The sequence below is a fragment of the Clarias gariepinus genome, chromosome 11 (assembly GCF_024256425.1).
Source record: "Clarias gariepinus isolate MV-2021 ecotype Netherlands chromosome 11, CGAR_prim_01v2, whole genome shotgun sequence".
NCBI lineage: Eukaryota > Metazoa > Chordata > Actinopteri > Siluriformes > Clariidae > Clarias > Clarias gariepinus.
This window is the reverse complement of record NC_071110.1, coordinates 3,562,243-3,590,102: the sequence shown is the minus strand read 5'-3', so window position 1 is coordinate 3,590,102 and position 27,860 is coordinate 3,562,243. Positions and strand designations below refer to the sequence as shown.

General features: G+C 38.8%; 1 protein-coding gene across 5 annotated transcripts in view; it reads left to right on the top strand.

Moving 5' to 3' along the window:
- Nucleotides 1-26,588, top strand: part of robo2 (roundabout, axon guidance receptor, homolog 2 (Drosophila)) — a 514,284-nt gene extending 487,696 nt beyond the window's left edge. For all 5 annotated transcript variants that reach the window (XM_053506990.1, XM_053506989.1, XM_053506991.1 and 2 more), the window contains 8 exons: nt 6,209-6,368; nt 7,224-7,487; nt 9,124-9,350; nt 18,874-19,059; nt 19,603-19,761; nt 21,079-21,342; nt 22,600-22,800; nt 24,237-26,588. In XM_053506990.1, the coding sequence (XP_053362965.1) occupies nt 6,209-6,368; nt 7,224-7,487; nt 9,124-9,350; nt 18,874-19,059; nt 19,603-19,761; nt 21,079-21,342; nt 22,600-22,800; nt 24,237-24,238 (1,463 nt within the window). In that variant the 3' untranslated portion in view covers nt 24,239-26,588. The remainder of the gene's footprint in view (nt 1-6,208; nt 6,369-7,223; nt 7,488-9,123; nt 9,351-18,873; nt 19,060-19,602; nt 19,762-21,078; nt 21,343-22,599; nt 22,801-24,236) is intronic.
- The last annotated feature ends 1,272 nt before the right edge of the window (nt 26,589-27,860 follow it).

Sequence of the window (27,860 nt, the reverse complement as noted above, 5' to 3'; positions counted from 1 at the left end):
AGTAAAGAATTAAGAAAGGAAACAAAAATCTAAGTGTGTAAGTGACTGAATAAGGAAAGAAGGAAAATGGGAGATGGAAGGAAAGATGACAAGAATTGAGGAGGAGAGAAAGAAAGAAAAGAAAAAAGGAAAAAGTAATGGGGGGTTTGGGGGGGTGTTGTACGGAATGAAAGAATAGTGTTCCAGATCCAGCAGACGAGTGCTGATCATTATTCCCTTATGAATCTGTGAGTTGTCGAATCGAACAGAGAAAAAAGGATCTGTAATTAGAGCTGGAGGGATTTCTTTCTTCTATATTTAAAAGTCTTACATCGCTACAGAGCGTGTGCTCTTACTGAGTTTAGGGCGGAGTTATGGGGTAAAAAAAAAACACCCCTCCCTTCACTGTCAGTGATTGACACTGAGACACTGACAAGACAAGAAAGACACCGGAAAAAGTTTTTCACCAGCACTGTAATGTACTTCTGTAGACTTTATTTAAGCTAAAACACAAAGACGCTAACCTCAACCTGACTCTCCCTCGCAGCCCTGTCATCCTTCAGCGCTTGCTCCCGACAATAAAACTCATGTGCTGAATTATTATTATTATTATTATTACTGTCGTTTATAAAAGCTGAGATGACATCTCGACCTCTTTTGTCTGTCTCTTTCCTTGGTTTTGTTTTTTGTGAAACGAAATAGAGTCGGAGACGTTATTCATGGCAGAGATTAAATGTTGTGGGAAGGTAGAATAAACTCTAATAGGGTCGATTTAGATAGATTCCAGCCATTAAGAGGAAGCAGTGCATTCATTTTTGCGAGTGAATGAATAAAGAAATCAAAGTATTATACAGTATATATGGCGGCTTTGGATGAATTGTGCGATCACGAATTACTGTCATCTAAACATTTGTAATCAGAGGCATGATTTTTGTGTTGAACGATGTTTTCTTCTGCCCTGGTGATATTTTCAGGATAAATGCTCTTATGTGAAATTAGGTTGAATGGAATGGGGAAAATGCAGTGCTGTATGTCGTTACACACAGCGTTATCGAAAGCGTCCGCACCTCAGGAAAACCAATTTGGTCCATTTACTGCGGAGGATAGGTCTTCTCACTGTTTCTGTTGCAGAGAGAGAGAGAGAGAGAGAGCTACTGGGTTGAAAGCTACAAGATTTGAGAGAAAAGCTCAGACGTGCATTTGCATTTACACAGAGCGGAGGCCATAGGGCAAGTTGCTCTTGATTGTTTCTCGAGCTAACACGCGCAGTCAATTTGTTCTCCCGGGGACATTTTACCTTACTATCGCAAATAATTAGGAGATATGTGGCTCTACAAAGTCATAACGGATGGAATTTTAATTGCAGAGGCGGATTATATTTCGATAAGAAAGGCACTGCAGAGCAGAGTGATGTCAGAAATAAGCCATAACTCGGAGGCTTGAAAAAAAAAAGAATATTTTGCATAAGAAACATATTCTATAATCCTATAGGGTTACATACTTAATGCGGAGGATCCATTGCTCCCTTCCATAGTTGCTTATTTTCTGCTTATATTGCTTATATTGGTTTTAATGAATTTATTTACTCAGGGTTACTGATCGGTGGGTCAGTCACTGTCAGGCCCTTCAGCAAGACCCTTAACCCTACGTCCTTTACCAGATCTCGCGGCTCAAATGATCCGAAGTGGCGCCCCATGGATATAAGGAACAAAGGCCAAAAACTATCTGGAATATCCTGTATTTGACATTTTAAAGAAGACCGTATGTCTGTGAATGACGATCCCGGTCAAGGTGGTTCAGAGCCCATTGTAGTGAACATTTAGCAAGTGGAACGCCTCATTCTTTAAAATCGACAAATTACTTCTCGCCAAATATTAAAGTTGCTTCCGTGAACTGTACACGCAATTGTTCGCCAACACCCCTTGCAGGTTATAGGAACTCAGTGAGAGTTATTGCCATTTAGCAGCGGGTTATATAGAGAAATAAAGGGAGTTTGAATCTGCACAGTAGAAAGTCTTGCTTTGACTTGAACACCAGTCATATCTTGAATCTCATCAAATACAGACTATGTACTGGTTTTTATTATAAGATGCCAAATTGAAGAATATTGATTCTACAATTAAATATATAAACAGTATAAACATATATTACTATTTTTAAGCATTAATGACCCTGTTTTGTTTCCTTCTAAAGATTTATGTTTACAATTAGCAAAGTTATTTACCAATAAAACATAATACCAATTTACCAATAATTACAATATTAAATGTAATATTTGACTAGATTCAATATTTCACTTGATATCTTGCCTTCTAACCTACTAACACTTTCACTTGATGAAATGTAATTTTTTGCAACGAGATTATAAATACAATTCATATATACAGTATATATAAAATGTTAATGTTTATTTGTAAGTAGCTGGATTCCAAAAACTGAAAAACACAGTTAGCACAACATGGCAACATGGCTGAATTTTACTCGCTCACTCATCGTCTATACCGCTTTATCCTGTATTCAGGGTCGCGGGGACCTGGAGCCTATCCCAGGAGGCTTAGGGTACGAGGCGGGGTACATCCTGGACAGGGTGCCAATCCATCGCAGGGCGCACAAACATTCACATACTATGGGCAATTTTGGGAATGTCAATTAACCTAACCTTCATGTCTTTGGACTGTGGGAGGAAACCGGAGTACCCAGAGGAAACCCACCGAACACGGGAAGAACATGCAAACTCCATGCACACAGAGATGGGAATCGAGCCTGGCCGGGAATCATACCGGAAAAAAAAGCTGCAAAAGATAATTCCTAACTTAACCATAACCTAAACAGTTTGAACTTCTTATGCAACATACAATTTAGTAGGAATTTGCTATTCTGAAAGGTGACAAGGTTAAAATAACTACCCAGAATTCCCCTGGTTTCTATCACAGTTAATACGTGGAACAGAGAATTGAGCTGAGAAAAAATAAAGTTCTCATCTCAGCTACTTTGTTTCCTTCTTATTTATAGCTAAACAAATCAACTAAGCATTCAAAAGTACTCTTATTTTCCAAAGACAGGAAACTCAGTAAGTAGGCCACGGATTTAAAAGCATGTGTCACGAATGGTTGAAAGAAACGGAAGAGAAAGCAGTGACAGAGAAAGCCAGGGGAAAAAAGAAAAGGAGAGGTGAAAACTCAGATGTCAGAGCAGCTGAATAGAGCGGAAGACTGAATATGTGCCGGGTTCTGCTTTTACAGAGTCCTTACTCGTTGAAATGCATGAAATACTCCGTTAAAACGCTTCTGACTCGCAAATGAAGTCTTTCAGGACGCTCTCCTGTTTTGACACATCGCTCCCGAGTGCCTCCGTCTCGAATCGAGTCGGCTAATAAAACTCAACTTCGCGCTCACGCCAAACTAAAGATCTGTCCTTCAATTTCAGACTCGGCCCTTTGAGTCACTGCCTGATGTTTGGCGTCGAAGGTTTCTCAGTTAATTCGCTTCCTGCCAGCAACGGCTGTAATTTCAGGACCGAGCCGGGACAAGCTCCTCAGCAGTGTGCTGTTTGCAATATTGATGTTCACCAGCTAGAGAGAGAGAGAGAGAGCGTGAAAGACAGAGACAGAGAGATGTGGACAGAGGAAGTGAGGGAGTGATTGAGCGATCATGCCATCCCTCCATTTATTGGTCGAAGCCAAAGTGTTGCCCAGAGGAACGATTAGGAAACTCAATTACTTCCCCTACTCCTCTTCCGCCATGGCCACTACCGCCTCCGGCCTGTTGCTATTTTTTTATTACTAGAAAGCTGTATTCATCTTAGTTTGACACCTTTGACTCAATCCTGAGCGTCTGTGGAACAACACCACGCCGTCAATGAGGAAGTCTCCCTCTCTCTCTCTCTCTCTCTCTCTCTCTCTCTCTCTAATTGAGTGCAACACAAACAAATCTGTTTTTACCTGCTCCTGTTTTTTTTTCATTCTGTACTTAAATAAAATTATTCAAAATATTACACTGTATAGTCAAAAGTAGTTTGAAGTTCGCAAACATGCTAACTTTTTATATAAATATTAAATGTTAAATTTAAAGTTATTAAAACTTACCTTAATGAAAATTTTATTACTGATCGAAAGCTCGGCGGTTCAATCCTAAGCTCCGCCAGGTTCCTGCTGAAGAATAAAGAATTTCACTGTGCGGTAATGTATATGTGATGAGTAAAGGCTGAACTTATAACTAAATAAGACTTTAGATGGAGTTTTTTACTTTCAGTGAGGGTTAAAGGAGATGCCTCTTTGTTGGTAACGCTTTGCTAACTCCAGCATTGTGTCTTATCTATAATCAATGGATCGCTATGAGGCTAACTACATTATTTAGCATGAGGACGCCAAGATGACAAATTGTGCTAATTATCCATCACGTTTTTTTTTTTTCTCCTACGGTGAAGGTCTTGATGGAGTTCTTGAAACTGAAATGTCAATAATTTGTTCCAGTGCCAGGTTGATTGACGGACTGTATAAGGAGCGTTCATTAGCAAGAAAAAAGAACAAATGTTTTTAAGACGGTCTGGGTAAAAATGTAAAAAGAGATGTGGCAAAATAATGTGGGAATAAACTACAGTATGAGTGTTTTCCACTCCTATTGAGATCTGAATAAAGTAAGAACCCCATCATCATCATCATCATCATCAGTTCATTTTTTGAGGAGTTGATTTATAGTTAGCATTTTGGCATGGTCTAAAATGTCCGGGTACAAACCACAGCATGCTGCACCGCCCGTAAGCCAGCGTTCTACCCACCGACGGCAAATATAGATCGCTCGCGAGACGAAAGGCGGATGATGACAGAATCAGGCAATGTACTGTACGTGAACTGCTTTTAAATTTTGGCTCCATCAGGGAAAGCTATTTTACGCTCTACTTGAGCCACAGGAAGAGAAGCATGCGGAGTTAAACGGTCATGTGTAACGCGTTAATCATTTCAACTAATCAATCAATCCTGCAGCTCTGATGACCACATCTTCACGTTACCTCTCTTCATTCTGTCATGTGTGTCCTTATTGTGACCGTACAGTACATCTGCATTTAAATTCGCACGTTATTTTAATGCCGTCAAGACGTTTTTGTTTTTTTAAAACAATTTGTCATCGCTGAAGCAAAAAACTAGCGGTGGAGTAGTGGTTAGCACTGTCGCCTCACACCCTCCAGGGTCCGGGATTGATTCCCATCTCAGGGTCCGTGTGCGTGGAGTTAGCATGTTCTCCCCGTGATTAGTGGGTTTCCTCCAGGTACTCCGGTTTCCTCCCACAGTCCAAAGACATGCAGATCATGCAAACTGGCGTGGGTGTTTACCTTATTTTATCTTTTATTTATTATCCTAAATATTGTTTACAGTATCGGGGAAACTGTTTATTACATTACCTCTCACTTATATTCCAAAAAATAATTATAGATTTAAGTTGTGATCACTTGCAGTCGAACATCTTGTGAAGAACCGTTTGTGGACGGAGTCTCCAGTTTCAGAGATAAAGGTGTAATTTTAAGTCTTCTGACATCTTTACGATGGAAGAGTTCATGCTTTGTGGCTTTTCATTAAAATGATGAATGTTAATTGTTGGCAATTTGTTTGTACCACCGTGACGGAGAGGGTCTTATTCCCTTTATATGCCATGTAAAATACAGGATAAGTGATGTCCTTACGCGCTGTCACAAAGATTTCATTATTGTAAAAGTGGAGTAGTTTCACACTCGTCTCTGTACTTCTCTCTTTTTTCTTCTCTTTCCTTTCTGCTTGGTCTCGTCATGTTTTGAGAGCAACTGGAATGAACTTCCATTAAATCTGCAGCCCAAACTGGTGTACAGAAGACAAACAAACAGTATTTCACCCTGCTTTGATAGGAGATATCGACATAGAGTAGAGGAGGACAGGGCGCTGTGCAACCATTTGTCTCTTTGTCTCTCCGCCTGTCTATCCTTTATAAACCTCAATCAGTCGCATCTTGTGAAGCCTCCTTTTTCAAGCCTCGGGAGTGCTGTTGTCACAGAACATCGGTGCCTTGAAGTCCTGAGAACTCTTGAGTAGGATCAACTAAAAGGGAGAAAAATATCTCAGGTGTCAGGAGCTGGTGAAATTTGAATTAGCTTTGGGAATTATGTGGAGAATTGTGTGAAGCTCTGATGGAGCACGAGCAGAGCACATGCAGCTCGTCTGATCCTGTTTTGTTCTTTCTTTTTTGGGGGGGATCTTTTTTAGGTGGAAAAGGAGGAAAGAAGAAAAAGACCAAAGTAGGAGCCAAACCCACGAAGACCAACGGCTCCAACTGGGCAAATGTCCCATTACCACCTCCTCCCATCCATCCTCTGCCAGGCACAGAGCTGGAGCACTACAGCACCGAACACCATGAAGGAGGAGGGTAGGAGTATAACCGAAAAACCTCCTCTTTTATCTTTATTAACATAGCTGTCTCCAGAATTATTGGCACCCTTGGTTAAAACATCTTGAAAGCAGGTTGTGAAAATATGTTGTTAATTTACCGTATCTCACAGGAGGAGTAAATGCATTTTAGTGGAGGGAAAAAAAAAAATCATCAACAGACTTATGTCTCATAATTATTGGCACCCCTCAGGACAGCGCTACGACAGCTATGCACTTTGACGGAAAAATATGTTTGAACCCGAAACCCATCTAAACGTCCCGATTCTGTCCCGCGGCATTAAAGAGACATGCGTGTCTGAGTAGCGCTGGAAAACATCAGGGTGGTTTTTAGCACTTAAGTCTCTTGCTCGAGAGGTGTGCTTGCCTTTCAACCCCATTAATTTCCATCTCAGAGAGTCATCTAGCTTAATAGGCTATCTGGCAAATGAGGACTCTTCTGCACTGTAAATCTCAGTCGTGTCTTTAACGGCTTCAGATTAAAACTGTTATGTCCTCTGGGCTGTGCACTGACAAATTCTTTTAATGAGCATTGGCTTTATGATGTGTATTAGTGCAAGCTTGTAGGAAAAGCAGGACGCAGCCGTTCTGCTGGGAGGGGAAAAAAATAACTCGTAGTCTTGTTTGCAATAGGAAAATATCAGTGTTTATAATGTGAGTGTTTTATATAGATAGAAAGAAACTAAAAAAGATAGAACCTAAAGGAAAATGCTGCACACGGCATGCATTTACAAAACCATAATAATAATAATAGTAATAATAATATTAATAATAATAGTAGTTATAGTAGTTCTACATCACCCGTCCCTCAGTGTGTCATTTTCCTGTGTCACAGTTATGACAGCGATGGTTGGGGACACCCTCTGCCCGTGCAGACGTACCTGCACCAGGGAGTGGGGGATGAGCTGGAGGAAGAGGAGGAACGTGTGCCAACCCCACCCGTCCGTGGCGTGGCATCATCTCCAGCAGCCATGTCCTTCGGAAAGCAGTCCACAGCCACGCTGACCCCGTCCCCGCGAGACGAGACGCAGCCCATGCTGCACGCACATCTGGACGAGCTGGCACGGCAGTACCAGCTGGACATGGCCAAGCAGACATGGTGAGAAGGAAGGGCTAAAAGATACATATTTGGAAATTATTATGTGATATAAATTGAAATCTAAAGTATGTACAAGGGAAAAAAATATAATTAAAAGAAAAACAGCCTTTTATCTTAATATTCATTCAATTGCTTTTTTCTTTTTTATCTCTTTGTTTATTTCCTGTTTTTAAAATAATTTTTAAATTGACTTTTTTTGTTTTTATTTATTCTTTTTTTTCCTTTGTGTTCCTTAATTCTTTGCTACTTTCTTTCATTCTTTTTTTCTTTACTTTTTCTAATTCTTCTTTTGTCTTACATTCATTTCCTTCTTCTTCTTCATTGCTCATTTATTTACTCCATTCTTTACTTTTCTTCATTTAATTATTTTCTTTCTTTTTCTTTTTCCATCCACATTTTGTTTCTATATTTTGTTTCTTTTCTTCATGTTCCTTTTCCCTAATTTTTTATTTTTCTCCCTTTTGCATTTGTTTTTTTTTGTTGTTTATGTAGTAAATAATTCCTTCTTCCTTTCCTTCTTTTTACTTTCCTTTACTTACTTTGTTTCTTTTTCTTTTCTTCCATCTTCCATTTCTTCTCTTATTTAATTACTCTTTTTTTTTTCTTGGAATTTTAATTATTTAGACCCTTCCCGTTCCCTCTTTCTTTTGCTTTAAAAAAAAAAAATTTGCAGTACTGGCAATCTGCACTGAAATGAAATATGAACCCAATACAGAGGTCCAGACTGTAATTTATACCACACAAAAAAAAAAGTTCTTTAGATGTATAAATATCGAGCGCTCTAAGCCGCACAGCACAACATTTAACTTCCTGGCAAAACCAATTAATCACAATCCTCCGCTTAATTTCTTTCCAAGCTTTTTCTTTAGACCTGGGAAAAAAATCAAAGGGCTGGCATTAACGTTAAATCCCTATTTAAAACCGATTCGCTGATGCATGTCAGCGTGAGCGAATAAACCGTATCATTTTTATGGCTTTCATGCAAAGCAAATGAGCCACATGCTTCATCCTGTCCCTCCGTCATGAAAACTGGCACGTGTTCATTTCTGCTCTCCCTCACGGCAAACGGGCTCCACTTGTCAAGAAGGAAATGTCATGTTACTTGAGTAATGACTATGTTGCTTCAAGTAAATCTCTGACAACGGGGAAGAGCCCGTTATTACATCCAGATCCGGGAATAGCCGCATCAAAGATGCTCACGTCGTTGCTCACGTACACGCTAACATGCACGCACTGGGCCTGTCAGCAGACCTGGCTGTTTAGGAGGTGACAGCCACGGATGCGAGCATGCCTGTGGTGCTCCGTATTGTGTCCTCCTCAGCTGCAATTAGCGGGGTCATTGTGTTAGCATGCAAAACGGAGCGGCGTGGAATTAGCCCGAATTGTCCCGATTCATCCGACGCTTTGACGTGGAGTGTTCCAGGAATTGCAAATTTGTCGTGACAGATACCTCCTCCTCTACATGTTTCCCATTCATCTCCATGCGTCTCTTGACACCTTTTGTCTCTGGCTGACATCCTGTCTGAGCCCCCACTCAAATATGGAAATGTCTAGGCTTGGCTTGATATATGCATGTGTGTGTGTGTGTGTGTGTGTGTGTGTGTGTGTTGGCTAATGTGTTAAATTTTTTTCCCAGGCACATGCAGGGAGGCCCGTATCCTCCTCAAGCCCCTGCTCCTCCCATCGGCTACATGTCCAGCACCCTCATGTCCGACATTGAGACGGATCTCCCAGACGACGACGACGATGAGGAGGAGGAGGAAGAGGAGGAAGATGAAGGTTATGAAATGTCCCCACCACCGATCCGCGGCATCGAACACACGCCAGGATCCAGCATGGACAACTTGGACAGCTCGGTAACAGGTGAGGTCCTCCATCCACTTCGTCAAATCCGTTGTGATATTGAAGGGACGCATTTATCATAACTACTGTGCTTCATATTGTAACATAATATGATATAAAATGGTATTGTAATATACTTTATTGTGTCCTATTATATTATTCAGTGGTTATAGCATGCTTTGTTATAGTATAATGGTATGATAGAACACTAGGATCATACTTAAACGTAGTTATCATATAACATCAGTACATACAGGACGTTCCCCCCGTCGCCATGTTTCTTGGCAAGACGTGAAAAGCCTTATGAGACTTTGTCATGAGTTCTATCATGACCCTCATGACTTTTTCCTTAATGTCCTCTTTTAAACCTACCACACTGGTCCAGTAATTTTGTGGCAACAGTTTGGAGAAGGCCCTTTTCTATTCCAACTTGACTGTACCCCAGTGCACAAAGCAAGGACTATAAAGGCACGGTTTAATGAGCTTGGTGTTGAAAAACTTGACTGGCCCTAATACAGAGCCCTGTGACTTCAACCCCATGATGAACTTAAACAGAGATTGTGAGCCAGACCTTCTCATCCAACATCAGTGCCTGACCTCATAAATGCTCTACAGAATAAATAGACACGAAACACTTCAAAAGTGGTTAATGACACTAACTGTGGATCTCAGCATGGGTGAAAGTAAGTCTGTATGGTCCGCAGTACTGGGGAGAGAGCAGCTGCCTGCCAAAACACATATTCATAACCAGTCGTAGAAGCACTTTCAGCAAGAAAACACACCTGATAACGATATGCCATCTTAAACAACACACTGTCTTCTTAAAGTTATTCTGAATCACCTCTAAATAGTCTGTGTTGTTCTGTTCATTGCTAACTCAAGCTACAAAGCTAAGTAGCTTCTAACACAAGGCTGAATCCTAAATCCCCCTCTGTTCCCTGATCAAGGGCACTACTTGGTATGTGAAACAAGGGCTTGTACACCCAACACTTTTTATTTGATGCTAATTGGAATTCAACCCATTCACTATCTGTTGGTCGCCAGCTCCACCAGTCGCGGTTAATTAATTCCACCAGGTGCAGAAGGATATGAACAAACAAATCATAATCTGTTGATAATAAATTGTGTTTTATGGACCTGTTGCATAAAAGTAATATTACACTCAAGGTCGTGGTATTGTGCTGAACATCAGCAAGGCTCTGATAAGGATCGTCATCATGATATACTCGACTGTACGATAGACAACCACCCAGTCCACTATCATATGATATTTTTTTTATGGTACTGTATGGTTTGGCGTCATTCAACACTCATCTCGTAGTAAAAATGGAAAATGATACGTGCAGCTCACCGCCTTACTCCACTAGAGGCATAACTTTAATTTGTTTTTTATCTTAGCCATCTTTTCCTCCCATTTCAAGCAGCTTAATTCAGCGTAATCTCAAACTGGACTCCAGCATGAGTTGTAACAAAGAGAAAAATCCAACTGACCTTCAGATTCAGACAAAGTAAAAAAAAGTCCATTTAACATCAGCTCCTTGTGTGAGGGAGATCACAGCGGTCTTATCCAACCACAGATCGAATTTCAGCTCCAACCCACATGAAGGTCAGAGATAAAACAACAGAAATAACGGCTTGCCAACGATTGCTCATCCAAAAGAGGCAAATGTCATTTTTTCGCCTTCTGGTTGCATTAGGAACACTTACCAGAAAGGAATTCATGAATGTTTATGATTAGTTAATTATCATTATTTAGTTGTTTATTATGGTTATTTGAACTAATTTAAGATATTTTTTTTTTTTTTTTTTTTACTTAAATCATGTGAAAATGTATGACGGTTGAGGTTGGGGGTTAGGGTCTTGGTTTAAGCTTTTACACTTTTTTGAATCCGTCTATACATGCGTCTTCAATACTTTGCCAGACTTCTAGGTGTTTGGAGGATTAAAAGATTGTCAAAGCTTCCCAAAACGCACCTTGTTCCTTCAAAATAATTACCAAAAAAAAAGTGCATTCAGTTAAAATTGAGTTTGTTCAGGAAGTTGTTCAGAGCCAAACATTACTGAATTAAAATTAATTGAGAAGAGATGAGAAAAGTCCATGAATTTTAAAAAAGGCTATGAAATTGGGATAAGAGGGAAAAAAATCAGGTAGGTAATGAAAACTAAAAAAAAAAAGAAGAAACAGAGAGAGAGAGAGAGAGAGAGATATCAACAAATAGAAAGTAGGAATAACTGGAACTGCGTCACATGGATTCTGCCACTGAGAAAAGGAAATAAGGTTATAATAATTTGGAATAAGTCTCACGTCCAGCAATTTTTTTTTACTCGTTCCATCCAGAAAGAGTCATTTCCATTTTTACAACGGTTTTATGAGCCGTCTGTCGCAGCGGACACGTGAAGGATATGACATCGCAGGGACTAGAAATGCAGATTCTCTTCTGAAGAAAGTTACCAAAAAATTTTTTTAAAAAGGGCTGGAATGTATAGCAGTGTACGTTGTGGCAAAATGGCCGACACACTCCGTGCTTTTTTGTCCCCCCAAACCTTTGGTGGATGTAATTGTCCGGACTGCTACCTTTATCTCTAAGGTATTTTGATTTCAAGGAACACCTCGGAGTGTTGAGATCAGATTTATGGAAAAAAGGAAAAAACAGATCAGAAGGTGGAGAGAGGGAAGGTTAGGACCTGTAAAAGAAACAGTAAGTGCTATATTCAGTAAATGGAGAAAGAAAAAGAGAAAGAAAGACCAGGCAGACCTGCTAGAGCTATGAGATGCACTTCTCTCTGTGGCGTGATGGAGCGCTAGTTTTGCTGGCTTTGACACCTCTCCGTGCTGATATATTTAGGAGGAAAAGAAAGCGAAAGCCTCGACCTAATCTAGTGCATCTCCCTGCCACTGTGTTACTCTGCAAACAGCACTATTTCCCTTTATCTCTGCACCGGGCTGCCTCGCTCGCTCGCTCGCAGCTCTCCTGACAGCTGGAGAAAGAGAGAAAGAGATCACAACTAGTTTTTTTATTTTTCTAGCAAAAGTGTTGAAAATATGCTTTCGCTGGGGAGATAGGGAGTGAGTGTGTGTGTGTGTGGGTAAGCTGTACACTTACAAAAAAAGAATAAAGGTTTGAATTGTTCTCCTGTTCTTTAGAGATTACTATGGTTTTGCGTTACACTACTGTTCACTAGAGTGTACAAGGTTTTACCGTGGTGCAGTATGATTAAATAGACTATACCGTTACTGGCCCTTGGTCATGCTTAGACATTTGGATGTTCGGCCTCCAGTGTGCAGAAAACCTGGAGGAACAAAAAAAACCCTGACAGTTTTTCATTTTTGTATCAGCTGGTGCTTAAACAAGCCGATTCGATTTTCCCCCTATTGGGAGCTCATATAAGGAGATACCCCTCCCACTGGGTTACTGCTCGGCGCTTCTGTTCTCTGGAGGGGTGTGGCTAAGCAGTAGCGCATTTACATAAAAACTATGTAAAACTATGTTAGGAAATTATTAAATGCACATTTTACCCATTTTGCATTTTTGCATTTTACTGCATTATTAGATAATTTAAGGACGCAATGTGACCGAGTGTGACGGGGCCCTTAATGTCCTTCGAAACATTATTATATTACCCTGGTTCATAGGGATTATAGTAAATGAACTCTGATTTTACTCTGGTACAATGTGGTTTAGCCTGAAGCACATATTATAGGCTATGGGGTACTTTTGGTTCTGTGTTGTTGTACACTATGGTTCTACTATACTGTACATACTGTACTGTATTCTACTCTGGCTTTAATGTGCAACACATTAAGTGTCAAATAAACAAGTAGTTTTATTATAATATGCAACACTTCTATAATACTATGCTATATAATACTTATACATTAGTACACACTATTGTCTACTGTGTTTTTACTAATGATATTGATTTGGTTCTACTATACTGTCCTACAGTATACTAGTGCTTTACTATGGAACGCCATAATTCTGCTATATCACAGTACATTGTGGTTTTACTTTAGTTTACTTTAAAGTGTATTTCAGAGTGACTTCCAGCCACCATTTTATTCATCTACGTACATGTATAATCCTTAACCCTCCTGGAGAAGTGTTGCAGATATCACCGTTTCCAGCAGAGGAACATTCATTTTTCCAGACTCATAGTTTGTCCAGGTGTATATTAATCTATTGGTTTAATCTGTTTAATGTGACATCACTTTATCTCCTGTTAATGGGTTTCTCTCTTATAGGTTATTCCTCTGAACATTCGGTACAGTAGAAAAGTTGTCAGACCTGTTCTTATATTAAATAAAGAATGAAAATGCAAATCTTATTATTGAAAATGCACATTGATCACTTTTTAATTTAGTTTACTGTCTAATAGACAGAATAAATATGCCAGTGTGCTGTTTGCCCACTCTAATCACATTTATTTAGTTAGATCAATAGTAAAATGGCAGCATGGCTGGGGATCATAATTTTAATACTGTACTAGTTTTGAAGTTGTTCTGATAGTTTGCCTCTCTAATATATTTTTCTGTAGTATTATGTGGTTTAATCACAGCATACTTCGGTTCTATCATGTGGTTTACTGGGAAACACTATACAATAGTTCTACTGGGATGGATGCATGCATGGATGGATGGATGGATGGATGGATGCATGTGTGCGTGGGTGGATGGATGGATGGATGGATGCATGCATGGATGGATGGATGGATGGATGGATGGATGGATGGATGGATGGATGGATGGCAGACGCTCTTATCCGAAACAACCTTTTAAGTTTCCGTCATTGGATAGATCCTTACCCTGGTTACTAGGTTACTACTGTAACTATAAGTACCATCGGTTAAACACTGTTGGGAAGTTTTTTCTTGGTTACCCAAGTACCTGAAGAAACAGATTGGTCTTTAGTCAATACTTAAAAATTGCCAGTGACTTCACTGGACAGACATCTGGAGAAAGTTCATTCCACCAGCTAGGAGCCAGTAAACAGTGTAGATGCATGTCTTCCTCAATCCCTGGGAGATGGCGTGATCAGTTACCCAGTTAAATTAGATAGATAGATTACTATACATTACTACAGTATATATACAGCATAAACTCTAAGAATCCTGGAGAAGTATTGCAGAACCCACTATTCACAGCAGATGGAAAAAGAAAATAATCATCATAATAATAATAATAATAATAAATAAAAAAACATTAATTTGTCCAGAATCCCCAGTGAGTCTGACCCAGACCTCATATCATCATATAAACTATACTTTCATTCTATTATATTGTATTTTATTGTTTTACTGTGCGATACAACACAATATTGTCCCTTCTATTACTATGCAGTAACTTTTATACTATAGCTCTACTGTACTGCACTATACTATGGTTACACAACAGTACTACTGTATACATTACTGTTAAAATGATCTTCTAGAGGAATTCTTAATGGTTCTCTGTGGACCTCAACTCAGCAGAGTCAACTTTCTCTATAACAGTTTTTCTTTCCTATTCATTTCAATTTCTGACCATGTAAAAACAATAATTATTTTCAAGGAAATTTAATTCAAAGTAAAAAAAAAATATATATATAATAATACTGAAGTGTAAAAAAAATACATTTGCACAAGCAGCTATGAATGTGTTTGGCTTCATTTAAGTGTTTTATCAGCGCTTTATGGTTTATGAGCTTTGTGACATCTCCAGTGAGCTCACTCCCAGCCCCGGTGCGGTTGACCACGCTCTCATAAACTCGGTCACATGACCCAAAGGCGACCAGATACATCGGCTCGTCAAGAGGAATAATTACAGTGCTTAACGATATGCATATAAGGGGCAAGAGCCGGTATATAAATCAGCTTTAGTGGCAGCGGGGTGCTGGATGGCTTTTATGACCCAGATAACACGGCTTAGCCGAGCCTGGAATATTAACCACGCGTCGTCGGGATGTAAAAGCACTGCTTCGGAATGTTTTCCACATGGCATTGCTCCTCTGATGGACAATTTCATCCTTATTTTAGATGATATATTGACATGTACTGTATGGTTAACATATCATGAAATGACTTTTCTACAACATAGCTATTAGGAATGGGAGTCAAAAGGGACCAACCGATACGATGTAAGCACGATACCCAGGTGCCAATACTATTTAGTTCAATTCGATAAAAAAAAAAAAATTCTGAATTCGTTACAATTCTAAATAAACTTTTTATAAATTATTCACTACTACTACAAAGGATGCGGTGCTGCCTGCTAACATGGGAATACTTTGGAGTGCGCCACCTGTAGGATTGTTGAGGAACAGCAACTTTATGCAACCTCAAATGCGAACAAATAAATGTAAATTTTATAGATTGCGTCAGGTGTGGTGATACATTAATTACTGCAGAAACAAATCTCGATAAATAACTGAATACATTTTTTATAGCACTGGTTTATTCACAGTAGCATGATATTATTTAGGCAAATGTAAGTAACCCTCTAATCTGTGATATTATAAAGTTTTCTGGCGATGTTTGTTTATTTATTTATTTATGGCGGTACATCCTTAAGGCGAAATTTCATATTGTGAAATGCATTTTCCCATAGGAAATAATGTAAATGCAGATAATCCATTGAAGGCACCCAAAAATATTACCAATATATCCAACACTATAATCATATTTTTGCATATAAAAAATCTAAACATTTAGAAAAGAATTAAATAGACATTAAACCTCATTTAACATAATTTTATGATTCCTTTTGGCACCGTCTGCTTAAAAAAAACAAATTGAAAGTGTCTCCCTTTTCTTCTTGATACAGTTTTTGCTAATATTCTCTGGGCCCATGGCGCCATGTCTAAACTAACCCTTAAGTTTAAACTAAAGAACAACAAAAATGAATAAATAAATGAATAAAAAATCCCACAAAAAAATGCACCCAGACGTGCGTGCAACTTATCCAGCGTTCGTTTTGGTTCGTTCGCTCGTATCCTGAAAATGCTTTATATACTGAGGCAAATTTCTTTCTAAATTACAAATTTTAAGGTGAAAAGGATTTTTAAGGCGGGGCATTCGAATGCTGATGTACCACTATTACTATATAAAGGAAATGAGTCTCCAGTGTCAGTACTATAACAGTGAGTTGCGAATGTCTGTAGGATTTTACCCCCCCCCCCCCCCTTTTTATAGAGCTTATTATTTTTTTAATTAAAGGTAAGGGAATGATATAAGAGGAATAAAATCCAGTGTTATTATAGGAAAACAATAAGCAGCAGGTTGTTAACAGTAACTTCATCTTGCAATATTTCCAAAGGGAATACATTAGAAATAACGTTCCAAATGTTCCATTACAAGCAGATTTGGCATCTTTGTTGTTGCTGTTGTTTTCAGCGCCTAACCTCGTTTCCTCTACAACAGGAACACGGTATTTTGGGAATGCATTTAGTCGAATCTCTATCAGGGATGCCATCCTCTCGCTGGGTGGTGTGTGTTAGTGGAGTGTGGGCTTTCATCGAGCTGCACTCTGCCTGCGTGGGGTGTATTTTTCAGTGCAGTCTGTCCTTCTGATGTGGAGTAGCGCACTCTTTGGCACCGCACCTCATTCATTAAATTCAGTGTTGCTTTGTTGAAAGATGGGCTCAGGGGACGGAAAGATTTTTTTTTTTTTGTACAGAAACAAAGCTGAGACAGGAGGTGATTTAGTGTTCTAAAAAGAGAGCTTTTCTTTCCCTAGTGCTGTTTTTTTTTTTTTGCTTTATTTTTTAATTTGTTTTGTTAAAAAAATGTTTTACATTTTTCACTTGGTAGAACAATTAATTGTAGATAAACATTGTAATATGTATAATAAATCTGCACTTATGATCCTGTATTTGGAGTGCACTATTTAAAAAAAAATCCCCTTTTTCCTCCAATATTTTTCTGCATTAATTGGATATACTGTACCTTTTCACCCTGGATGCCATACAGCTGTATGTTTATTTCAAATGCTTTCTGATTGAAAATGCAATAAAACATCTCTGGGATGTTAGGGAGAATCCAGCTGTGTGTCGGCTCCTGCCAGTTTTCTCTCCTGCTATAGCAGTGAAGTTTACCAGCTCTGTGGCTGAACAGTCATGATGCAGAGTATAAATACAAGACTGTCACTGAAAACTGTAAAACCCAGGACACACCCAGGGGTGCAATAATAATACTTGGCCACTAGAAGGTGTAAAGTCGAGTCCGCTTCTATACAGCTTTAGCTATGGCACATCAGGGCCTGGGTTTCGTATATCACTTAACAAAACGATGGACTGCAAATAATGATGATTCTCAACAAGTTAATTTGGTTCTTGAGTCACATTCAAGTACTGCAAAGTTCTGTACAGTGTTAGTTTAGCTACATTAAGCCGATATAGTTCGATTGTAAACTTTACACAGATACATGAAGGCTTGAAACCGTTACCAGACAGAGATTTTTAAAAGTATTTTAGTACTTTTTAAATTTGTTTTTAAGTTTCTTTCTTTCTTTCTTTCTTTCTTTCTTTCTTTCTTTCTTTAATAAACCATTGTCATTAGCTTATACATTTACAAAGGAGTATTAGTGCAACATTTTTTTTGTGGGGGGGGATGGGGGATTTTTTAGTAGATTAAGGAAATTATTTTAATAATCCAGTAACTGTGCAATAAAATATTATTATTAAATATTTAATAAATAAATGTGATTTTTACCAAAAATGTCTAAAACATTTAAGAGATTCTTAGTAGCAGTAATTTTACAGCAAAATAATAATAATAATAATAATAATAATAATAATAATAATAATAATATTTGAAACATTCTAAGGATAATCTTTAAATAAATTTAATTAATTAATTAATTAATTATTTTAAATAAAAATATATATATATTTTGAGAAAAAGTTAGAAAGAATATAATAAAAATAATAATAAAAAGCAGAAAATGTGATTAAAAAAATCTAATATGGAAAAAAATTATAAATTTTACAGCATAAAAATAATAATAATAATAATAATAATAATAATAATGATAATAATAATAATGATAATAATATTTAATAAAGAAAAATTCATAATATTTGGAGAAAAGGGTCGCAGGCCAAACATTGAGAGATTTTTAAATAAATTCACCAATCAGGAAATAAACATGAGAAAAGAAATTTATTTTTAATGTGGCCTGAATACTCTGTCTTACTAATCAGCCCAGAGAGGGTCAACATTTTCTAAGCTAACTTTTTAAGCCCGGTAGATAGTTTCTGGTCTGATCAGAAGCCTTCAGCTAAAAAATTTACATACTGTAAATGGCTCATGGTTAAAAAACTGCAGTTTCCCTTTGTATTTTTGATGACCCCTGGACTAGGAACTTCTACTCAATAATACTAACATTATTGATAATAGTTCCGACTCAGAATGGACCAGTGGTTTGTTAATCGTAGTTGAGATATATTTTAACCTCATCAGAACATACAGTATGTATTCAGCCGTGAGCGGTAGTTGTGTAAATGCACACACACATTCCGACTCCCTCAGTAAGTATGGTAAACTCATTCCTTGCGGCTGCTGCTTGTAGGCTCCATGGTGAACGGGTGGGGCTCGGCATCGGAGGAGGACGACCGGCCCTTTTCCAGCCACAGGTCCAGTGCTGGGAGCTCCTCTGACGGCTCTCTATTCACCCACTGCAGCTTTGCCCGTGCGCTGGCAGCGGCCGCCGATAAGGCAGGCTACCGCCTGGATGGCACCAGCCTCACCAAGAGAGGTTTGTCTGTCCGTCTGTGGTGGAGGAAACATGCCGGATTCTCTCCATTTCATAAAGACAGCTCTGTCTTCTTTTCTCACTGGCTATTGCTTTGATTCATTGCTCTGCTATGGGTTTTGAATTTCTCACACTCCTACCATGTGGGTTGGTGATGGTACTAACACACTGATTGATGCTGCAATCATATCTGAAGTGTGTTTAAAGTCAAGCTCTGCAAGACAAGCATGGCGCAAGTGGGTGACATTAACACGGAATTAAAATGAATTGTTTTGCTATTCTTTTTGTAGCCGCTTGACTTGGCTCTTACTGGCTCTTCACAATGGCCGTCCTGATGGTAATCACTTCTTCCATGATGTCCATTTCACCTTCTTGAAAGTGCTCGATGCCATCATTTGTTTTCTTCGCTTCGAACTATCAAGGATGGTGATTGATCCGGATAGTTCTAATTTTTTCTGATTCTTGCTGAAAAAAAACATGGCTCCCCATCACATTAAACCCTTGGTACATCTCTATTATAACCACGGTCCTGTTCTCCTCTTACAGATCAATGCCTGGCCATGAGACCTCGGCCTGCTAGTCCGTTCTCTACTGACGGCAGCAGCGTGGGAATGCACAGCCTCGGTCACCAACGGGCGGCACGGCCCACTCGCAAAAACAGAGGACCGGGTACGGCTGTGCACTGCAGGGATGCCAGTGCTGATGGTAAGTCCCGACTCTGGACCACTTTTTAGGGGTTTGACCCTGTGGTGTTTGACCTTTGGGGTGGGGGATTGGTTTGGGTAATACGCTAAATACAGAAATAAAATGAATATGTAAAAAAGGGTTGTGGGAAAAATAAGGCAGATTTAGCTATTATGGAAATCTCTAGGATAGAAACTCGTTTCTTATAATTTCTGAAATAGAGAAAACAGAGAGAGAGAGAGAGAAAAAACAGTGATCTTGTTTCTTAGTTAGAATTGAACTTAAGTCTTTTTGTATATAATATTTTCACACACACTGGAATCAGCACATTAAATGTTTAAATTTTGTACCCCATGCAAAAGGCAAAAAAAAATCAATCACGTTCTCTAATGTGCGAGGGGCATAAGCTGTCTTGCGATTAAAATACAATAAAATATTTCCAGCCTTTAACTTTTTTTTAGCTCTCAAGTGGTATAACGACCTACATCCACCATATCATCCAGAGATTGCGAGTTTAATTCCTGGTTGATGCTACATCCATCCATAGTCAGGAATCTAGGGAGCAGATTGGCTGTGCTGTCTTGGGGGGCAGCCGCCCTATCACATCAGTCATCACTTTCCGCAAGCGGAAGGGGCGGATAGCGTTTTCCTCTGAGTGTGCTATGAGGTCCTTAACTTTGCTTGAGCAGCACTTTAAAAATCATGCGGGCATCTGGCATCACGTTTCTCAGGGGAAGCCTGTGATATTCCTCGCTGCCTTGAGTGTAGTTGTCACCTTGATGGCAGGGCGCCCTAACTGAGAGACAGGTGAGAATTGTCTACAATAAGGAGATAAAAAAATCTGTTTCATGTGGCTAATGGTCTTCTGGCAGTTTATGTTCAAAACTATATATTTCATGAAACATACTGAGTATCATAGCAACCCTATCTCGAACCCTAACTATGCCTCTGATTAGACCGGATGCAAGCCCCATGGCACAAACTGAAACATCTGGACCTGGATAAGCCTCAGCAATGAGTAAAAGTGCCATGAGGGATCTAAGGAGCTAGTTAGCATTTTTATTGATTAGCTCATTTAAAGTGGTGCAGCAGCACAAAGTCTGTACTCAAATTCAAGCACCAAGGCCATTGGGTCTTGTTGAAACTTAACCTTTTGGAATGCTAATAGCCTCATGTCACAGTTTCCTAACATTATTGGACGTCTGTTTGTTCCTGCTGAGCTACGAAATGGCTGCCAACATCGACTCAAAATGCTGCCGCTGCTTTGGGTTAAGTTTGTTAAAAAGAAATGCCGCTGTTAACACCCTGCTATTGTTGTTGTGTTCGTGTGTGTGTCAGACCTACCTCCACCTCCAGAACCCCCACCGTGCCAGGGTATGCGCATCCAGGGGCCGAGGAGCGTCGGAAACATGGGCAGTCCTGGTGAACGTAAGGCCTCGTCCCTTGAGAGGCAGAATATGAGTAGTCGGGATGAGGTGAAGAGTTCTTTGGAGAGGCAGACTCGTACGTCTCTAGAACGCCACAGACACGGCCAAGAAAGGCTCGGTTCCATGGAGAGAGCAGACGAGGCCAGGAGAGCACAGAAGAACGGCACTGTCGCGGGTACGAACAGAAATAGACTATAGAAATCACACTTTTTATCCATTTGTAGTTGTATTTAATACTGTGGAATGTCTTTAAGTTATGGCATCTATAAAAAGCCATACTCTAACTTACTCCCAAAGTTAATAAATCTAAAATATGCAGCTTGTTACTGAAAAAGCAGAAAGCTTTCTATCCTAAAGAGTTTCATATGCAGAAAATCATTAGCTCTAAGTGTTACGAAGTGCCGAAAAATGGAAACTCCTTCAATAATCGCTGAATAAGCATCTCTTTACAGAAAACTCCACCACACTAATGATAACATTTTGTTATTGATGGTGTTATTAAATAAGAACTCATGTATGTCAACGCACACCTTACCACTTCCTCTAAATAAGCTGTTACTATAGAAGTGCTTAACGCTTAAGAAATAGGGAGAACTCCCTCAATCGGCTTAAGGAAAACTCCCATATGCCCATGTCTCTTGGAAACATATTTTGTACATTTTATATAGGGATTTTTTTTGCAAACTCAGGTTTAGACCCCAAAAATGTACTTGAATTATAATTTTTTTTCACTTTTATCAAAATGAAAAATTGAAACTCATTATGCTTTACAAATTTCTCCATAAAAATGAAAAATTAACTGAATAACTGCCATTGTTACTAAATCAAATCCTCAACATTGTTCCGTAGAGACTCTGATCTATTCAAACGTCACGATGGCACAATTAGCACTCTCATTTCGCTTGACATTTTCTACCAGAGTGCCGTCAGTTTTCCCGCTGCTGTGTATGCTTCAAAGTCTGAAGCTAATCAAGCGAGTTATGAGCAAGTCATGAAAGTTCGGAGCTAAGAAAACTAAACTTTCCAAGCTCGTGGTGATCACTGGGAGACCGCCAACTCCAGATGTGACCCTGGTGTTCAATTAGGAAGCCTGCTGTGAGGAGAAAGGACCTGTAGACTGACTTCTTGCCTGGAGCTGAAGGCGAAATGAAGGCACAGAGCAGATGTGCTGTAATCATTTCACACACACACATACACACTGCAAATCAGCCTCCTCAGTCATCTGTCAGATCATTAAGACCAAGCGCTTTAAAGGTCCTGGCAAGTAGATAGTCAGGGTTGGCTTGCTGAGCTTCTGCTGACACGTCTAACAAGGTCTCCAATTGGTGTAGCATGAATAGCTGGACATGACCTGGTTATGTAACTTGTTTTTTTTACAAGTTTTTCTTCTTTTTGGAAGACTCATGTCTGCTTTCTGTATGTTGTTGTCCAGAAGAGGCCATTCCACCCTATAGCAAACCTTCATTTCCATCACCTGGGGGTCACAGTTCATCTGGAACCACGTCCTCCAAAGGATCGACGGGTCCTCGTAAAGCAGAGGGGTCACGAGGTCAGCACCAGCGCTCCAACACCGAGTACGGCGACTCCGGCTACACTGGGACCAACGGCCAGGGACAGTACTCCGGAGAGTTATGTAAGTTACTCTGGATCTTAATTTAAGAAATAATAATTATTGTTATAATAGTTCTTTCACAGCACTGTTGAGTTTTAAAATTGAAATGGGATTGTCAATGATAAAAGAGTACTGTAACCAATCTCATTAAAGCTTTCTATTAATGTGCTCACTCTAATGCCTCAGTTTTTTATATTAACTGGCGTAGTGAAGTGTAGTGTAGTATAGACTAGTATAGCGGTAGAGTATTGTTTTATAGTACAGTAGTATAGCACATTGCCTGATTATGTATAACTTATACTTTAGTATAATGTAGAATAAAATAGAAGTTAAAGTAAACATGAACAGTGGCATAGTATAGTAAAGTATAGTGGAATAGTATATTGCAGTAGTGTATAGTAAATACTGTATGTGTAGTATTATGATATAGTATATACACTCTGAAGTGCAGAATATAACATATCATAGTATAGTATAGTAAAATAGCAGAGTGGTATAGTATGTCAGTAGTATGTTATATTAGTATAGTGTCTGATTATTTATAGTATAATCAGATGTCTAAATGTAATAGTATAGAAATATATAATGTACTATAGTATACTATACTAATGTACTACATTACCATTCATAATTTATTGCATTGATATAGTACATACTGTAGTATAGTGTAGTAGTATAGTTTAATATAGTATATTAGTAGAGAAGCATAATACAATAGTATATTGGAATGGTGTAGAGTAGTAGTATAGTATAGTAGAGTGTTATAGTATGGTAGTATTGTATAGAACAGTGATATAGTACAGTAGAATAATATGGTATAGTATTGTGTGGTGTAGTGTAGTAAACGAGTAGTGTGGTACTGTATGTTGTAGTAGAGTAGTAAAGTGCAGTGGTTCAGAATAGTACTAGAGTAGTATTTTGTATTATACAATTATAGTATAGCAAAGTTTATTATAATAGTATACTAGTAGAAGGGCTACTGCTAGAATGGCATAGTACAGTAGTTTTGTATATCAAAATATTATGAGTATACATACAGTATATAGTATACAATATATTATACTGTACTGCTGTACTATATTTTAGTATAGTAGTACAGTAGCATAGTATTGTATAATGTAATATAGTACTAGTATTAGAACTACGTTTCACATAAACAGATTTGATAGATAGAAAAGTGTGTGTAATCATTTACAAGCTTTGTAAAATCAAGTAGATGTTTATTTACCATTTATGGAAGGAGTCTTCATGGAGTCAATGCTGAAGCTTTGTCAAACCAGGTCTACAGTGGATCAAAAGTCATAATGGTGTACGGATCATAAGAAACCTAATTCATAACATCAGAGATACAGGATCAGGATCAAACCCCAGTTTAAGTCACAATTACAAATCAGAGCTTGCTCAAATGCTCAGTTGTTGTTTTGTGACTTAATCATGTGTTTTTGTGTTTCTGACAGAGTAAGACGCTGTGGATCAGAACTGACATTTAAAAAGAAAAAAAGAAGAAAAGAAAATGCTTTTTTCCTGCCCCAGAGATGCCTCTGAGATCCACTCGGTGAAACGGACACGTGCGCCGCGTCAGAAGGAAGAACCGATCTTGTACGCCGGAGGTAAAGGCGGAAACGACACGTTGTAAATGCGATGTAAAAACAGACAGTCCCACGATCTCGATTTGATGTTTTCTGTCCTATTCAAGAACAAATGAAATACTTTCAAACACTTCGATACTGACAGCCATTCATCCAGAGAAAAAGAAGAAGAAGGAGAAAAAAAAGAACAAAGAAGACTTCAATTTCGAGTCCTTTAGTGAACTGGGAAAAAAAAGGGAACATTTCCTGTAAATATGAAATTTCTTGTTGAAAATCGCTATTGCATCGCTATGCAAGCCGGTTTCCGTTTGCTCACTTCCCCGTGTTCTTCATGTGTAATATATGTGAATGAAAATTTAAAATTTTGGACGGCTGTGGTGCCATAAAGAGTTCATGGATTTATTCATCGGTCCATTGTTTCTGTTTACTTGCTGTTGTTATTATAATTATTATTAATGATTTTTTTTTTGCACTGCAATGTTTTGGTGAAAAGCACAAAAAGAAAACCCCCCCCACACACACACACACACTTATCGCTCCCGCTGACATGAAGCACCAGGGGAGAGGAGATTTAATGACTAGGAGTTGCTGTACTGTAACTAAAGAAAAAGAAAACAAATATATAGCCATGTACAGAGATATATTAAACTACGATTGTGTGCGGGATTTAGTGCAGGATTTCTGCAGCTGAGTCAGAATCTCACGGTTTGGGGTGTTATTTACTGGAAAGGGGTTCTCCTGAGGCTAGGATCGGGGCACAGAAAATACGTTTAAAACAAACCTACTTTGAAATAAACTTTCAAAAAATGAAACTGTTCAGAGATTTAATACACCACTGAGGCAAAACATCATGACCACCATTGTGCTGCCAAAAGAGCTCTGAGGTGTCGAGGCTTGGATTCCACAAGACTTCTGGACCTTAGCTGGAACTAAGACTTATCCACAGATCCTCCATGGGTCAGACTTGCTTGTCCAGCACATCTCACAGATGCTTAACACCTTGGCATCTCTCTGTCATGCTCCTCAACTCATAAACAATGTGTGCAGTGTTTCAGAGCGCATTATTCTGCTGAAAGACGCCGCTGCCGTCACGGAACACCGTTTCCAAGGAGGGGTGTAACTTGGTCTGCAGCAATTTTTAAGCAGGTTGGACGGATCACAGTAAGATACACATGAATGTCAGGACCCAAGAGTTCCCAGCAGAACATTGCGCAGAGCATCGCAACTGCCTCCCACTGTACATCCTGGTGCCATCTCTTCCCCACATACACACGATCCAACCTTCTTCCATTAGTGTCTTGTTCGTACCCTCGCTTGCACATTGCAGGTGATATGGATGGTGGACATGGACGTGGACACCAGGATCAGCCAACAGACCTCGCTTGGTCTGGGCTTTCTTAAAGTCACGTAGGTTTGTCCACCTGCCCTGGAAACAAGACGTGGACCTTGAGAACCGAGTCTCAGCTCAATGTCTAACTCATCGCAAACCTTGATGTAATAAGATACTCAAAATTTTTATCATTTTGTCACGTGACGTCCATAGACGTTTTGTAGTGCAGTACACAGGAAACAGAATTATGCGGCTCTTCTCATGAGTCTTCTGGTCTGAATTCTTTTGTTATTTTGTCACGTGACACATTTTAATCTGTGAGCAGTCGTGATGTTTTGCCCCATGGTGTATCATGTCGGAATTGAGTCTGGTAACACACGGCTCGCTGCTGTTCTTTGCTTTTTGCTTGTTTGTGTATGTCTCTCTCTCTCTCTCTCTCTCTTTCTCTCTCTCTCTTTCTCTTTTTTACACACACACTCTTCCCTCCCTCGGGCATCAATCACTATCAGTAACATCAGCAAACATCAAGTATCAAGTGGAATCTGTTGAGATATGATGATCGTGTCATACGCTTTCGTCCTATTGATGATCTTTTAAGTGATTTTTGTTAGTTTTTATTTGTTTGCTTGTTTGTTTTTTTTCTCCAATATCTCCTCCAAAAGACGGATCACTCACTAAGCACTTAAAACGCAAGCGATTTAAAAGCCATATAAACAAGAATAAAGTGTATGTTTTTTTTGTTTGTTTTTTTCCTCGAAAAAATCATACACATCTCCGTTTAGTGCTTTTGCAAAACGACGGCACGCTGAGCTTCATGAAAAGTGCGTCTCTTTAGGAGCGCAGCTGGAGAGCCACTTAGAACAATTATTTTCTGCCTTTTTTTTTTTTTTTTTTTTGTTGTTTGTTTGTTTTTGTTTAAAAAATTTTTACGTGGAAAATGTTGAAACACTAATTTATTACGCGTTATAGTCTTACACACTTTGCGGTACAAACAAATTGCAGGTTGAAAAAAAATTCCAACACTAAGTACTAATGAATTGTTTTTATAACCAAATAATATTTATTCCTTAATTTTATTTTTAAAGCACTTATTATGATTTTTCTAGTTTGCTTACAACACGACGACGGCGATGATGATGATGATGATGATGATGAAGACCAAGCTCCAGCTGCGTCGTTTTTGCTACGTCTTTATCTATGCAGAGAAACTTCACTCGAACGTGTATGCATGCGGATTAGCCCCGTAGGTCTGCAACAGACGAACAGACAACAGGTTAGCATGTTTTAGTGGTCGCTAACGACGTATAGCTCCTACGGTATCACGATGCACTCTTGAGTCACGACTATGTGTACATTTCGAGTAAATCTGCAGTAATGGCCGATCTCCCACTGCCGTGTGATCACGCGGCGTTTTAAACATTTTTATTTGTTTTTTGTTTTTTTTTTACAATTTTTTTTTATCATTTCCTTTCTCGGGATTAATTTATGTAAAATTGTACAAAATGTTTCTAAAAAGAACTAGATTTTGTTTCTTATTTACTGTCGAGCCTTCAGGAGAGTGATCTGGTACAATGACTGTTTCGTTTCTATAGTTTGTTGAATTTGTCTGTTTGTTTTTTAAAATACGAACTACGTCACTCGGATTTTAACACTTTCTCCGACCGACCGTTGTCACGTTTACGTTGCTTTCAGAACGCCATTTTTTTGGTTTGTTTTTTTTCTGCGCAGTTGTTTGGAAGAATGAGGTGCGGAGAGTATCTCAGGTTATTTTACATATATTTTGGTGGTGTCCTGTGTGTGTGTGTGTGTGTGTGTGCGTATGTTTGCGTGTGTGTGTGTGTATATATGTGTATATATTCATATGTATCCTCACACAGACGGCCATTTCAAGTTTGCTAATGAAATTTCTTCTCCGTGTGTCCAACAGGCTTCTGTAACTTTATTTAGATTTTTACTGAAATACATTTTTTTTTTTAATTCTTTTGTCAAAATTTTCCCCTCGTTCACGGTGGAATGCATTGCCTTGTTGTGTCATTTAAAAAAAAAAAGAAAAGAAAAAAAAACAAAGAAAAAAAATGTGCCGGTTCACTTTCTGTCCATCCGAACAAAGATGTCAGTTACAGAAACATACCAAAATTAATATTGATTAATATTTCTAATGT